Consider the following 15,607-nt stretch of genomic DNA (forward strand, 5'->3'; position numbering starts at 1 on the left):
CCCAGTTAGAATGGCTAAAATCAAGAACTTTAATAACAACAGATGCTGGAGGGGATGTGGGCGGAAGAGAACCTTACTGCATTGTTGGTGGGAGTGTAAACTTGTTCAACCACTTTGGAAAGTAGTATGGAGGTTCCTCAAAAGACTCCACATAGAGCTCCCCTATGACCCAGCAATCCCACTTTTGGGCATTTACCCAAATGTTCACAAACAAGACCACACTAAAGCTACCAGCACAACTATGTTTATTGCAGCATTATTTACTATAGCTAAGATATGGAACCAACCCAGATGGCCCTCAGTAGATGAATGGATCAAGAAAATGTGGTATATACACACAATGGAATTCTATGCCTCCATCAGAAAGAATGACATTGCCCCATTTGTTAGGAAATGGAAAGGCTTGGAAAAAATTATATTAAGTGAAGTAAGCCAGGCCCAAAGAAACACAGGTCCCATGGTTTCCCTTATTTGCAATATCTAGTATATGTCTGAATCAAGCAGAAAAGGTCAGATAAGGTGATGTTAGGGAAATGAACCCTAAGATATGTATTCAAATGTTTTTTTTTTTCTTTCATGAGATTGTTTCTAACACATTTATAAGATGATTTCTTTGTTGCTTTGTATGTCCCTCCCCCATGGTATAACCCCTGCTTTCACTGTATTTGATGTTGGTATAATTTGTGGAGGGGAAGGGGAAAAACAAATCGTTTAAATAGGGTTACAGGTAGACCCATTGCAACAATGAGATGTACAAGTCGTTATGTTGAAAACGAACTTTACAACTTTGGTGTGGGGGGAGGGGGAGCGGGGAGAATTGGAAGGGATGGGAAGGGGGAACAAAGGAGGAGGCTACAATGCTTGATAAGAAATATACTCATTATCTTGCCCATGTAATTGTAACCCCTTTGTACAGTATTTTCACACACAAAAAATCATCGAAAAAGAAGGCTGGAAATATGACTCAGCTGTAGTGCACATAGCAAGATGGAGGCCTTGAGTTCAAACCCAAGTACCACTAAAAAGAAAAAAAAATAAAGTATTAATAGTTTCCTTAGGCTCATACATACCATAGTTTTCAAAATAATTTGAGGCTACTGAAACAATCCCTAGATCCTAGACTAGAAAACTAGTTTTTTGCCTTTATGTTAATGAAAATGTTTCGAAACATACATATATTGGAAATAAATTAAGGGCTATGAGGCCAAACCTGACAGATTTTTAGGTTTTTTTTTAAAATATTGCAAACCTTCCAAACTATTCTTTTGCAAGTCATTCTATACTCAAGATTTCTTAGATGTAATAGATATTCAAAGTAACCCCAATAACTCCAATGCCTGTTTTGAGAAAGCTACATAGGACAGAAATTAGGATAGAAATTTGATTTTATTATCCAACAAAGATAATTTTTTTTAAAAAATGGATGGCAATAATGGAGAAACTATACAAAATTTTAAAACATCCTTTAGATACTTTTGTTCATTATTGATGTGAGACATCATGTGTCACTATGTAGTCAGGATAGCCTCAAAACTCAAAATCTTCTGCCTCAGCTTCCTGTGTGCTAGAATTTCAGTCAGTTGGCTATCAGATCCTCTCAATTACACAAACCCTTCCTACCAAAAAATTATCTAATACAGCAGTCACCAAGGGCCTGGAGCTGAGCAGAATCATAATTTCATAATTCTTTTTTGGTTTGTTTTAGTTTGTTTTTGTCGGTAGTGGGGCTTGAACTCTGCGCCTGAGCACTGTCCCTGAGCTCTTCAGCTCAAGGCAAGTACTCTACCACTTGATCCACAGCACCACTTCTTATTTTTCTGTTTTTGGTACTGGGATTTGAACTCACACAAGCCTCACACTTGCTAGGCAAGTGCTCTACAGCTAAGCCTTACCTCTAGACCTTTCCACTGGTTATTCTGAGATACTCTTTGCTTCTTCCTTTAGTCCACACTTGGACCAGAATTTACCTATTTTATGCTTGATGCTGTAGTTTCAGTGACAGGCACGTGCTACCAGTTCCAGCTCTTCAGTTGAGATAAGAGACTTGAGAACTGTTTTTTTGGCAAAAGCTGGCCAAACTGATCCTCCCAGTGGATCCAAATTGATCCTCCCAGTGGATCCAATTTGATCCTCCCAATCTTAAGTCTCCCAAGCAGCTAGGATTACAGGTGTAAATCACTGTGGCACCTGGCTCAGAATTACTCTTTAGTTTTACTAACATTTCACACAAAGGCAAATCTTTAAAATGTCCTTTATGAGTTTCCCTTCCTGCCTCACAGGCTACTATTCTTATTTTTTATATTTTATTTATTTATGTATTTATTGTCGGTCGTGGTGCTTGAACTCTGGGCCTGGACACTGTCCCTGCACTCTTCAGCTCAAGGCGAGCTCTCTACCACTTGAGCCACAGCGCCACTTCCCTCATAGGCTATTAACACTGAGCTAGACCCACAGTGTCTCTACTCTACATTCTACAAATGTAAAGCTTTTTAAGTTCTAAATTTCAAATAAAGTCCAAATGATTTTCCTTGTATTTTAACAAGACTGAGGAGCACAATTAGGCTGTCTCATTTCCAGCCTCTCAGGTGAAGGCTGAACTCTGCACATAGGTTTTATTCTCTGGCTTTTTCCTACCCTCAATGCTGGAGTATGCAAGATGATGCCCAGGCCTAGAAGAGAGGAGAGGAAAATGGGACAGAATGAATAACAGAATGGGAACAAGCAATTTCAGGCCAAAGACATACGTGCCATCACCTAACATGGGTTGAACTTCTCTTACAAAAATCTACCCTCAGGAAAAGGAGAGCAAGCACAGGGGAACCAGGTAAAACCCTGGTTGCCCAAGGACAGCGAGGAAACTACAAGTCCCTACACCACACAGAGCAGGGACATCCTGGGCTAACAGCTAGCATACAACTTTTTTATTTCAACTCAATTTATATAATTCATATCTAAGAAATGCAAGTTGAATAACATTCATATGTGCATCCACACTGTAACAATGCCAGTTTTAAGCAGAAAATTCTGTACATGTCATTGTTTACCACCATTACAGTTTAGATCTATTATATCTTTGCAATTCTTTCAGACGCTATGACAAGAATGAAAAGTACGAATAATCAGCCATAATTCAAATAATCAGAATTATCCATACACATTAATATGTAAATATCTTTATAAAAATTCATATGTTCAAGAAGTTTTAAGCACTATTCTCTGAAGCTAAACAATATAGCACTTTCAGTCAATGAACATTTAAATTAAATTTACATTCAATTATGGATTAGTATTCTATCCAAAGTTCGGTAGGGTCGTTATAATCTCGCTCCTTAAAAGAAGGCCTTCGTAAGCACAGATGGAAATGTTTTCTTACCACTCCATTATTCTTTACAAAGAAATCACTGCCAAACAAAGGCACAATGCCTTAGTGCCTCTGATCACATAATATTTATTGAAATAAACCTCAAGAAATAGTAACAAGAGGGTTTTTTCCTTTTTTTTTTTTGTCTTGTTTATCTGTCTTGGGGAGAGGGGAAAAAGCAGCAAAGAAATGGAGGGACAAAGGGTGAACAAATGCACCAGTGGTACTCACTAGACACTTGTAGATAGGGATGGAAGGGGAAAACGGAGAGAGTGAAGGAAGGGGTGACACTGCCCAAAAAGAAATGTACTCATTATCTGACTTATGGAACAGTAACCCATTTATAATAACAAAATATTTAATAAAGATAATAAAATGCAATTTAAAAAATACTGTTTATAATATTGTCAAAATAAGTAAGGTAACTAAGAATAAATCTAATTAGAATGCAAAAAAAAAAATCACTGCTAAATTAACTAAACTTCTTCAAACGTCCCCTCAGAGGAGTACATGGCTCCTAAAGGAGACTGTGGCAGTAATGTGAAGTTCATTGTAAGAGCTTGTGAAGTAAAATGAGATCTGATTCTAAGATGCTAGTTGCTCTACTTTACCATACTGACTGTAACTCCTAAATAACTTACTGAGAGAAAAGTAGCAGACTTCACCCACGAGGCATCATTCACCTGATTTATCCCAAGTTCTTGTTCTAATGGGGCCATATTCCAGATGTGAGTCATCTGAGGCAAGGTGATCAGGGAATTTACAACACTGTTCCTTTTTAGAATGTTGCATGATGGATGCAAGTTAAGTTGTCCCTAAAAGCTATATGAAATGTGATTCTAAATTCTATATGACACCAACAAATCAAGTTATCCTCATTATGAAAAAAAGAACTACATTAAGGCTTTTGTAAAGATCTTGCCATTTAAAATTTAAGTGAACTTTTACATAAGTTCAACTTACTTTTAAAGAATATAGGAAATGTTCAAATTATAATTTTTACTTTTAAACTGGAACTCAAAATACATTTTGGCCCACTGGAACTCAAAATACATTTTCATTAAGAAATGATTTTAGCTAATGGTTGCTGATCAAAGCACACATCTTTAAGTAATGCAACATATTTATGTAATTAAAAAGTATACATTGCAATGCAGCCAACTAACAGATCAAACAATAAAAGTGAATTTATCCTCAACCATAAGTCATGAGAAAAAAAACAGATATAAACACCAGACAATATTAACACACAATTAGCTTCAAGCAAATCAAGGGCTCAGAATAGGACCTCAGCAGACAGACCCTACTGTGCTACTACCTGTGTCACCATCAAGGAAAGCTTACACATGGGATTCTTCAACACTTAACTCACAAAACCTGGACACCAAATGGCCAAGCAAGGTGACAGACTTTTGGTTAAGATAGCTGCTCTTTTTCCCACTCAGATGCCTTCAAATGATAGTGAAGAACAAAAAGAGCTATGGCCCAAACGCCTGGAAAAAGGGAACATGCAACGGGAAAGAAGTAGCCAATACAGAAGCAAACAGAAATGTGGAAGCGGGAGAGGAGAACAGATGCAGTGATGTCAGATGTCCTGAGGAGGGGAGCTCTCTGTCCTACAGACCCCCAAAGACTCAGCATCGAAATGCGGCAATTGTGAAGGATAGAAACTGAGGCTTGCGCTAAATCGGATTTTAAAAGTAGAAAGAGTATCCGTAGGTGGCCAGTCCAGAGGGGAGTCAGTGCAGACTGGAAGACTGGAGTGACAGCACAGAAGTCAACAAAAGAGAAGCTTCCAGGAAAACAAAAGCCAGAGTTGGAAGAAGCTCAACATTTTGAAGCATTTGAGAGTTAGAAATATACATAGTTAGAAATATATGTCAATTGGGAAAAAATCCAATGAATAAACAAAGCAAATGAAAATACAAGACAAGGATAAAGAATTGCTAGAGAGGGGCTGGGAAGGTGGCTCAGTGGTAGAGCGCTTGCCTTGCATGCCTGAGGCCCTGGGTTCAATTCCCCAGCACCACATAAGCAAAAAGAAAAAAAGCCGGAAGTGGAGCTATGGTTCAAGTGGTAGAGCGCTAGCCTTGAGCTGAAGAGCTGAGGGACAACGCCCAGGCCCAGAGTTCAGGCCCCACGACCGGACCCAAAAAAAAAAAAAAAAAAGAATTGCTAGAGAAATAAATCAAAACCATGTACACTGCCTGGCCAGAGAAAGAAATAATATATAGACATTAAGAATAATTCAATATGGAACCAACCCAGATGCCCCTCAGTAGATGAATGGATCAAGAAAATGTGGTATATATACACAATGGAATTCTATGCCTCCATCAGAAAGAATGACATTGCCCCATTTGTTAGGAAATGGAAAGGTTTGGAAAAAATTATATTAAGTGAAGTAAGCCAGGCCCAAAGAAGCATAGGTCCCATGGTTTCCCTTATTTGCAATATCTAGTATAGGTATGAGTCAAGCGGAAAAGGTCAGATAATGTGATGTTAGGAAAATGAACCCTTAAATATGTATTTTAATGTTTTCGTTTCTTTCATGCATGTGTTTCTAACGCATTTATAAGATGATTTCTTTGTTGCTTTGTATGTCCCTCCCCCACAGTGTAACCCCCGCTTTCACTATATTTGATGTCAGTATAACATGTGGAGGAGATGGGGACAAACAAGTCGCTTAAGGATTCAGGTGGACCTGTTGCAACAATGAGAAGTACAAAATGTCATGTCAAAACCAGCTTTACAATGTCGGTGTGGGGGGGGAGGGGGGTATAATTGGGTGGGGGGAGGGGGTATAATTGGGTGGGGGGAGGGGGGAGGCGGGGAAGGGAGGTGAAGGGTAAACAAAGGAGGAGGCTGCAATGCTTGGTAAGAAATGTATGCATTATCCTGCCCATGTAATTGTAGCCCCTCTGTACAGTATGTTCTCAAATAAAATAAAAAAAAAAAAAAAAAAAAAAAAAGAATAATTCAAACACTAGTTTAACCAAGTACTCATTCACACTGGAAGGGTAGAAAATGGCTCAACAGAGATGGGGAGCAAGGAGCCCTCGTCCTCCCTCCACCACTACATAGCATGTCATTTTGCGTTTTTGTTTTGGCTTAGATTTAGGGCCTTGTGCTCCAGCTAGGCTTTCATACTAACAGGTGATACTACCACTTCAGCCACACCTCTAGTCTAGGCTTTTTGCTGGCTATTTTGGAGATGAATCTCATGGGATTTTTCTAGCCTTAGCTTCCTGAGTAGCTAGGATTACAAGCATGAGCCCCCAGCCCTCAACATACTTTGCTATGTCAAAGTAAATGCAACCTTAATTTGAAGATTTGATATAGAAGCCTGGAGAGGAAGTGAGGCAGAGTATAGTTGTACTTTTAAACCTTTTGGCACTATTAAAGGAAAACGTCTTATTTCAATGACAACATACTTTTAGGAATAATTCTGAGGTATTTCTGGAAGATTTAAGGGGAGAGTTAATGTCTCTGGCTCTTTGTCTGGAGTCAGACTCACATGATGGCCAAAGAGGATGTGAACATGTATAAGCAGATCAACAAGACACAAACTGCTAACATAGAGCTGGAATTAAAGTCAGAATTACTCTAATGGTGACCAACTTTCCTGCTGAAAACAAGCCAAAAAGTTGGCAACATACAGTGAAAGCATATCTGCTCAAAAGCTTACAACATGGAAGAACTGGTAGGCTGGTACCTATGAGAAGACAGACATTCAGACAGGTGAGGCACATGATCTTCTTTGAATCATCTTAGTTGTTGAAATTAAGGATGTTCCAGAATTCTAGTGACATGAGAACTTGACAGATGAGGAAACATTAGCAAAGAGGCAACAAGAGGGGAAGTAGTGAAGAGAGGAGCAGCTCAAGAACAGGATCCGGAAGGAACAAGGCCACTCAGCAGCACTAGGACATTGCCCTAACCCAGCCCTGCAGCACTGTTTTTCTTTAACAGCTTGCATATAGTCGTCTAAGGTCCTGATTCCCAAGTACGGGCTAACTTGAATTTCTGAAAGGGAAGTTGCAGTCGCCACTTTCTGTTCAATGTAAATGTTATCTTCATTTCATTTCAAAAATTAAAATATGGTTTTAACTCACGTTTCCAATATCATTTTTCTTATTTGTGATTTACTGTTGCAATTGTTACATGGTCCGAAATGGGCGGCATTAAGTGGGTGCCAGTCAGGGATAACATTTGTGAAGGTGACAAGATTCTTTATACACCTGTGAAAAAAGAAGACATGTATTAAATTCTTTTATGCTAAGTTCCTTTGCATTAATTTAAACCAATGCCTAAAATAAGTCCTTTATGCTTATTCATACTTTTCTATCTCCTACTTTCCCAAGTCATGTATTTGTAGGATACTGGTCCCTCCCCTGGTCTTGGTAAAGAAGTTCTCTGTGAAGAATCCATATTAACATTCTAGTTTTTTTTTTTTTTTTCTTTCCTTTTTTTTGTTGTCTGTGAAGCTTGAACTCAGAGCCTGAGTGTCATGCTCAAGGCTGGCACTCTACCATTTGAGCCACAGTATCACTTCTGGGTTTTGAGTGGTTAACTGGAGATGAAAGTCTCACAGGAACTTTTCTACCACGGCTGGCTTTGAAACGCTATTCTCAGATTCCAGCCTCCTCAGTAGCTAAAATTACAGGCATGAGCCACCAGCACCTGACAACAGTCTAATTTTCTTTGGTCAGCTGTGGGGCTTGAACTCTGGGCCTGGGCACTGTCCCTCAGCTCTTCAGCTCAAGGCTAGTGCTCTACTACTTGAGGCACAGTGCCACTTCTGGTTTTCTGGTGTTTATTGGAGGTGAGTCTCAGTTTTTCCTGCCCAGGCTGGCTATGAACTGGGATTCTCAGATCTCAACCTTCTGAGTAGCTAGGATTATAGGCATTGAGCCACTGGCACCCTGCTAACAGTCTAATTTTAAACTATGAGCGGAAACAAAGTGTGAAAGGCAAGGTTTCTCAGCAGCAATACATGGACACTTTGTACCAGACAATCTCTTGTTGCCAGGCATCATTCTTATACTGGAAGATGTTTGTCAGTATCCCTGGCCTCTCACCAGAAGCCAGTTATCAGTGCTCAAATGCAGCAACTAATGCCTCTAGCCACTGCTAAATGCTCTCTTGGGAAACTATTATAGAGCTGCTGGTTGAGAATCTCTGCTCTAAGGTTAGTGAAGTCAGAGCTCAATTCCTATTCAAAACAATCAGGGGTATTTTCTTTTCTTTTTTTTTTTTAATAAGTTTTTTTTAATTGTGAAAATACCATACAGAGGGGTTACAATTACATGAGCAAGGTAATGAGTACATTTCTTATCAAGCATTGTTGCCTCCTCCTTTGTTTTTCCCCTACTATCCCTTCCCTCCCATCTCTACTTCCACACTCCCCCCTGCCCCCCCACCCCCCTCCCACAAGAGTTGTAAAGTTCATTTTTCGACATAATGTCTTGTACATCTCATTGTTGCAATGGGTCCACCTGTATCCCTATTTAAATGATTTGTTTTTTTCCCTTCCCCTCCACAAATTATACCAACATCAAATACAGTGAAAACAGGGATTATACCGTAGGGGAGGGACATACAAAATGACAAAGAAATCATCTTATAAATATGTTAGAAACAATAGCAAGAAAGAAAAAAATCACTTGTGTCCTCATCTTGGGGTTCATTTCACCTATCATCATCTTATCTGACCTTTTCTGCTTGTCTCAGACATTTACTAGTTATTGCAAATAAGGGAAACCATGGGACCTATGTTTCTTTGGGTCTGGCTTACTTCACTTAATATAATTTTTCAATCAGGGGTATTTTCAAATATATACTCAGGAATATATATATATATATATGTTAATTTTCTTGATCTTAAATTTTAAAAAAAGCATCAGTTGTTTAAAAAAAATCTGTTCTTCAGTTTAAACAAGCTCTAAATTTGTACCGTAATCTCAATACTCAATAGAAATAGTCACCTAAAAAGATGACTGAAGATGTACTGAAACCTCAGCTGCATCCACTTTCATAAAAAGATTTCAACTAAAACAGCAGTTATGTATTGTCCTCTCCCCACACCAAAAAAAGAAATACTGACACATCATGAGGAAACAAAGCCCTGGCTATGAACAACAAATCAGTTCTCAGGAAGCTAGTATTTAAATGCAAGACAACACAAAGGAATCAACAAATGCATTAACTGCATTTTACTCAATTCTTAATTGTTAAAGACACATTTGCTATTTGGGAAGTGGAGATCTTCTTGATCCAGGCATAAATATAAGACTCTATTAAAAAAATAACTAAAGCGGGCTGGGAAGGTGGCTCAGTGGTAGAGCGCTTGCCTTTCATGCCTGAGGCCCTGGGTTCCATTCCTCAGCACCACATAAGCAAAAAGAAAAAATCCAGAAAGTGGCACTGTGGCTCAAGTGGTACAGTGCTAGCCTTGAGCTGAAGAGCTGAGGGACAGCACACAGCCGCAGAGTACAGGCCCCATGACCGGCCCCCTCTCCAAAAAAAAAAAAAAAAAAAAAACTAAAGCAAAAGGACAGGGGGTATGCCTAAAGTGGCAGAGTGCGCCTACCTGGCAAGTGTAAGGACCTGAGTTCAAACCTTACTTCCTCCTATTTTTTAATTAGTAAAAAGGAATTACTGCTCTACAAGAGAGCTAATGTTTCTGAATCCTTACTACATACAAGGCAGGGCAAAGTACTAGAAATTCATCTTTAAACAAGTGTAGGTAGCAGGTGCCACTTAGTTTCCTCCCCTGTGGGCAGAGTATGAAAGTGAACTATGATAAGGTAGACAAGACTGGGGATCTGAATCCAGGTATCCTGCCTCCGAAGGCAGGTTCTTACTGCCTCGGATATACCTTCTAAAGCACGTACAAGGACACTTCCCAAACAGCAGCACACAAATGAACTGGATGGACAGTCTTCCTTCAGTTTACCTGGAGATGCTTCAGTGATGACACTGAAATATTTAATAAAATGCTACTTTCTTGGCTTTGCCTCCAGCTGCTTTCACTTTCAAAACAACTTTTTTTCTTTTTTTTTTCTTTTTTTTTTTTGGTGCCAGGACTGGGGCTTGACTTAGCCTGGGCACTGTCCCTGATGTTTTTTCCACTCAAGGCTGGCACTCTTACCACGTGGAGCCATAGCTCCATTTCTAGCCTTTGTTGATTAACTGGAGGTAAGAGTTTCACAAACTTTCTAGACCAGGCTGGCTTTGAACTTTGATCCTCAGATCTCAGCCTCTTCAGAATTATAGGCATGAGCCACTGGTGCCTAACTTGAAGATTATTTTAAAGAAACAAAAGCAGCTGGGCACTGGAGCTCATGTCTGTAATCCTAGCTATGCAGGAGGTTAAAATCTGGGCTCGTGGTTGGAAGCCAGCCCAGGCAGGAAAGTCTGTGAGACTCTTTTGTTTTGTTTTCTGGCCTGAGCGCTGTCCTTGAGCTCTTCAGCTCAAGGCAAGTTCACTACCACTTGAGCCACTTTCAGTTTTCTGATGGTTTATTGAAGATAAGAGCCTCACAGACTTTTCAACCCCGGCTGGCTTTGAACTGTTATCCTCAGATCTCAGCCTCCAGAGTAGCTAGGATTACAGGCGAAGCCATAGGCGCCTGATGAGACTCTCATCTCTAATAAACGGATCCCAGTTGGAAGCCAGCTCAGGCAGGAAAGTCCATGAGACTCTTATCTCTAATAAACTACTCAGAAAAAGCCAGAAGTGGTGCTCAAGTGGTAGTACTAGCCTTGAGCACTAAGAGGCTAAGGGCAGAGCCCAGGCCCTGAGGTTAAGCCCCAAAGCTGACAAAAGGACAGGACAAGAACCAAAAGGTACACTAAAGTGGCTGGATTCTCCTGAGATTCTTGGTACTTTGTACACACACCTCTAACGTGTGCATGCCATCCTGTGAGCCAAGATTACATAAACCAGCCGAAAGATAAAATTAGTATTAATCCACTGGCACTCTCCCATGTGTTCATATATTATCTCCTTAACTACCTAACAGTCTGAATTTGGCCAAGAGAGAAATTATTTCCAATGGCTATCTGAGCTCCTGGCACACAACATACTCAATAAAAAGCTGTTAAGCTACCAGCATGTAGGTTCTACAAAAGCTGTAATTAAGCTGATCGTAATAATCAACCTTGTTTATATTATTTAAAACCTAGGTAGTGATTACAGAGTTTACCAAGAAAGCTTTAGAGGCCAGTAAAGTCTACAAGTATCTCCTGTCTGTGCCAAATTTTAGCATGCTCTTGAGTATCTCCTAAGAAACTTCAAGCTTCAAGTAAACTTCATACTGACAGATAAGTATCTTTGTCAAATGAAGACACTAGGATCATCCTCAGAGAGTTATCTTTTTCAGTTTTAGTAATGGAACTTGAACTCAGGTCCTTCCTTCCTTGCTTACAGCTGGTGCTCTACCATGTGAACCATTCCTCTAGTCTTGCTCTTTGTAGGAAGAGTTGGATTTTTTTGAAATGGCTTCAAGCCTCAATCCTCCAGGTCTCAGCCTCCTGAGTAGCTCAGATTACAGATGTGACCCAATCAGCACCTGCCCCTCACTGAGCTACCATGAGGAAAAAAAATCAGATCATTTGTATAATTAGTGGGAGATAGCCTTATATAATTCAAGTTCTAGTCATGGTATGGGCAAAACATAATTCTTAACTATTCTAACAGTTTTGAGCTAACTGTTAAAAAACATATACTTCAGCCGGACACCAGTGGCTCACACCTGTAATTCTAGCTACTAAGGAGACTGAGATCTGAGGATCTCATGAAGCCAGCCCAGGCAGCAAAGGCTGTGAGATCCTTATATCTAATTACAAAAAGCCAGATGTGGAGCTGAGCCACAAGGTGCAAAGTGCTAGCAAAAGAGCTCAGGGACAACACCTAAGCCCTGAGTTCAAGCCTCAGTATCAGCATACATAGATACAACAAACAACACAAAACAACAAGAATAAGACAAATACTTCCTGTTGCTTACATTCCCTAGCACATTCATTCTCTCAGACTCAACTCTCCTTTATTGTTTCCTACCTACCTCCTATTTGGATAATGAATGACTATGCAATATTTTTACTTAATAACTTTGAGACTTGGTAATGGTTAAGTTAAAGAAAAGAGGCAAAGAGTTATCTGTATTGTAGAATAATTTGAATAAATTATCAATAGGGCAGTTCACTGTCAGCCAGCAAGTCCTGGGGTCTGGCTCAGAGCAGGGTGCCATGTCAGATGAATGGCCATAACCCATGAGTGCTGTCCAAGAGTGGCAGGTATATAGGAAAGCAGAAGCAAGTATGGAATTATGGCTTCTTTCTTCCCCATGCTTCTTTCCAAGTGCCTGTGTGTCCCTCATGTTCATCTAAAGGATTAAGGGCAGCAGAAAGCTGCCATACATGTGCACGAAGATAAGGAACAGGAAAGCAAGGGCTACCTGAATTGCTGCCAGACTCTAGAAGCCTAACAGCAGTTTCTGAGATTTAAAATCTGCTAAACCAACAACAACAATAATAAAATCCTAGCACTAAACACAAGTAAGCAAAACCCAGCTTGAAGAAATCTGAGCAGCATTCTCAGTGAGCTGGGAATTTGGAGGCATGCCTGTCAAGAGTACTAGTTCCATTTCCTCCCAACTTCCCACTAAAAAAAATACATATGGCCATGAATTCTCCCAGAAGCCCCTGCTCTTCCTCTTCCTGTAAGTGGCCAGAGGTGACCTGTGGAAATGGTTCACTACTCTCTAGACCCAGAAAACCCCACAAAATCATGCAAGTCAAGAGATTCCAATCTTCATGTACACTTTAAGAACACTAGAGAAACAGCCCAGGCCATCAAGAGTATGCATATCCGAAAAGCGACCAAGTATCTGACAGATGTCATGTTAAAGAAGCAATGTGTGACATTCCGGCGTTACAATGGGAGTTGGCAGGTGTGCCCAGGCCAAACATCGGGGCTGGACACGGGTTCGGTAGCCCAAAAAGAGTGCTGAATTTCTGCTGCACATGCTTAAAAATGCAGAGAGTAATACAGAACTGAAGGGTTTAGATGTAAACTCCCTGGTCACTGAACACATGCAGGTGAACAAAGCACCTAAGATGTACCATGGAACTTACAGAGCCCATGGTAGGATTAACCCATCCATGAGCTCCCCCTGCCACATTGAGATGATCCTTACTGAGAAGGAGCAAATTGTTCCTAAACCAAAGGAGGAGGTTGCACAGAAGAAAAAGGTATCCCAGAAGAAACTGAAGAAACAAAAACTTATGGCACGGGAATAAATTTAGCATAAAATAAATGCATATAAATTTTAAAAAATACTTTTTTTTTTTTTTTGGTTGGCTGTAGGGCTTGAACTCTGGGCCTGGATGCTGTCCCTGAGCTCTTCAGCTCAAGGTGAGCTGTTCACCACTGGAGCTACAGCGCCACTTCCCATTTTCTGGTGATTAATTGGAGATAAGAGTCTCACAGAGGGGCTGGGTAGGTGGCTCAGTGGTAGAGTGCTTGCCTTGCATGCCTGAGGCCCTGGGTTTGAGTCCTCAGCACCACATAAGGAAAAAGAAAAAAAGCCGGAAGTGGCGCTGTGGCTCAAGTGGTAGAGTGCTAGCCTCGTGCTGAAGAGCTGAGGGACAGCGCCCAGGCCCAGAGTTCAGGCCCCATGACTGGACCCCCCCCCCCCCCAAAAAAAAAGAGTCTCACGGACTTTCCTGCCTGGGTGGCTTTGAACCACAATCCTCAGATCTCAGCCTCCTGAGTGGATTACAGGTGTATGCTACCAGAAGACACTAAAAAAATTCTTAAAGAAAACTATTAGCCATCTCTTAAGCCATGGAGTATTGGCCTTTCCGTTTAGAGGAACAAGCAAACTAACATTTCTGGTGTTACATTCCCCTTTAACCTTTGTGCTGCAGGGTTAAATATGTGGTGGGACTTGGGTGTGGTACCAAGCCTGTAATCCTAACTCTGGAGGCTGAGGCAGGAGATTTAAAGTTGAGGCAGTCTGGGTTACACAGCAAACTAACTCTCTCTCTGTGTCTCTCTGTCTCTGTCTCTAAATAAGATGTGGTAGAAAATCTTGTCTATTTTAAAAATGCAGAAAAATCTTGGGTGTTATAGGGGCCAACTAGTTTTGTTTAAATGACATTACTCAGCACTAGTTCAATAGAATGAAGTCATTTTAAAAAAGCAGAAACTAACCTGTTCCGATACTGGTGTCCACACTGTAAACATTCAAAGTCCCAAGAAAAAGAGTATGTGAAAAGTTTTTCAATCTGGGGCTCTATCTTTAAGAGCAGGGGAAATGCAAACACAGGGCTTTCCATCTCACCTGCAAAAGAAAAGAAAAAATTACTACTCATAATTAACAGCAAGAATTAAGTAAAATGCTGCCTATCTCTACTCACATTGTATATATATGTGACATAGCATGACAGAGACTAAATCATACACAGATTTACAGCTGGGCAGGGGGTGAGGGGTTTCTAAAAACATCCAGCATAGGTTTATTTGTCTCAGAAGCTTTCTTAGTTTTCTTGGATATTTATGAAAACTTAAGTAGAACCACTTATACTATCTTCTTTGATGGAAAATACTCCAAAATCCTTATTTACTATAACAGCATATATTACAACAAAGATCATGTAAATAGGTCAGGTGCTGTTCATTCATACCTACTTAAGAGGTTGAGATCTAACAAATGCAGTTCAAAGCCAGCCCAGGCAGAAAAGTCCCCATGAGATTCCTATCCAATTAACCACCTAAAGCTGGAAGTGGAGTTGCAGTTCAAAGTGTGCAAAAAATCTCAGGGACAGCTAGGCCCTGAGTTCTAACCCCAGGACTGATTTTTAAAAAATCATGTAAATGCTCTGCTATAAATAACAGATATAAAAATAACCAGAGACATCACTTTAAGGCTGTATCAGAATTGGATAGAATTATGAAAAGTTTCTATTCTAATATGACACTCAGGGCCCACAGGTCGATCTTGACTCACCCCCTCAACATCTACGTGTGTGTGTCAATCTTTTAGTCTAAAAGATTAGCAAAACTTGTAAGACTAAATTTTGTTGTCATTCAAAGAAAACTTGAACAGTGAATGCTGGCTTCTAGCTTTACTCTGACAAGTCATATGAACAGGAGGACTCCTAACCTTCCTGCATTCTTTCTCCAAGTGCTTTTTCCCCCTTCCTATCCTCAAGGAAGCTAAGATGGTTCAGGAGATT

General features: G+C 40.2%; 1 protein-coding gene across 1 annotated transcript in view; it reads right to left on the minus strand.

Moving 5' to 3' along the window:
• Positions 1 to 15,607, minus strand: part of Uspl1 (ubiquitin specific peptidase like 1) — a 40,570-nt gene that overhangs the window by 7,485 nt on the left and 17,478 nt on the right. Inside the window, exons 6-7 of the mRNA XM_070003027.1 lie at positions 14,583 to 14,712; positions 7,477 to 7,602 (exon numbers count right to left, since the gene is read on the minus strand). Of these exons, the coding sequence (XP_069859128.1) occupies positions 7,477 to 7,602; positions 14,583 to 14,712 (256 nt within the window). The remainder of the gene's footprint in view (positions 1 to 7,476; positions 7,603 to 14,582; positions 14,713 to 15,607) is intronic.

This window comes from Dipodomys merriami, unplaced genomic scaffold (genome assembly GCF_024711535.1).
Source record: "Dipodomys merriami isolate MVZ:Mamm:240054 unplaced genomic scaffold, mDipMer1.0.p SCAF_6, whole genome shotgun sequence".
In the NCBI taxonomy this organism is placed as follows: Eukaryota; Metazoa; Chordata; class Mammalia; order Rodentia; family Heteromyidae; genus Dipodomys; species Dipodomys merriami.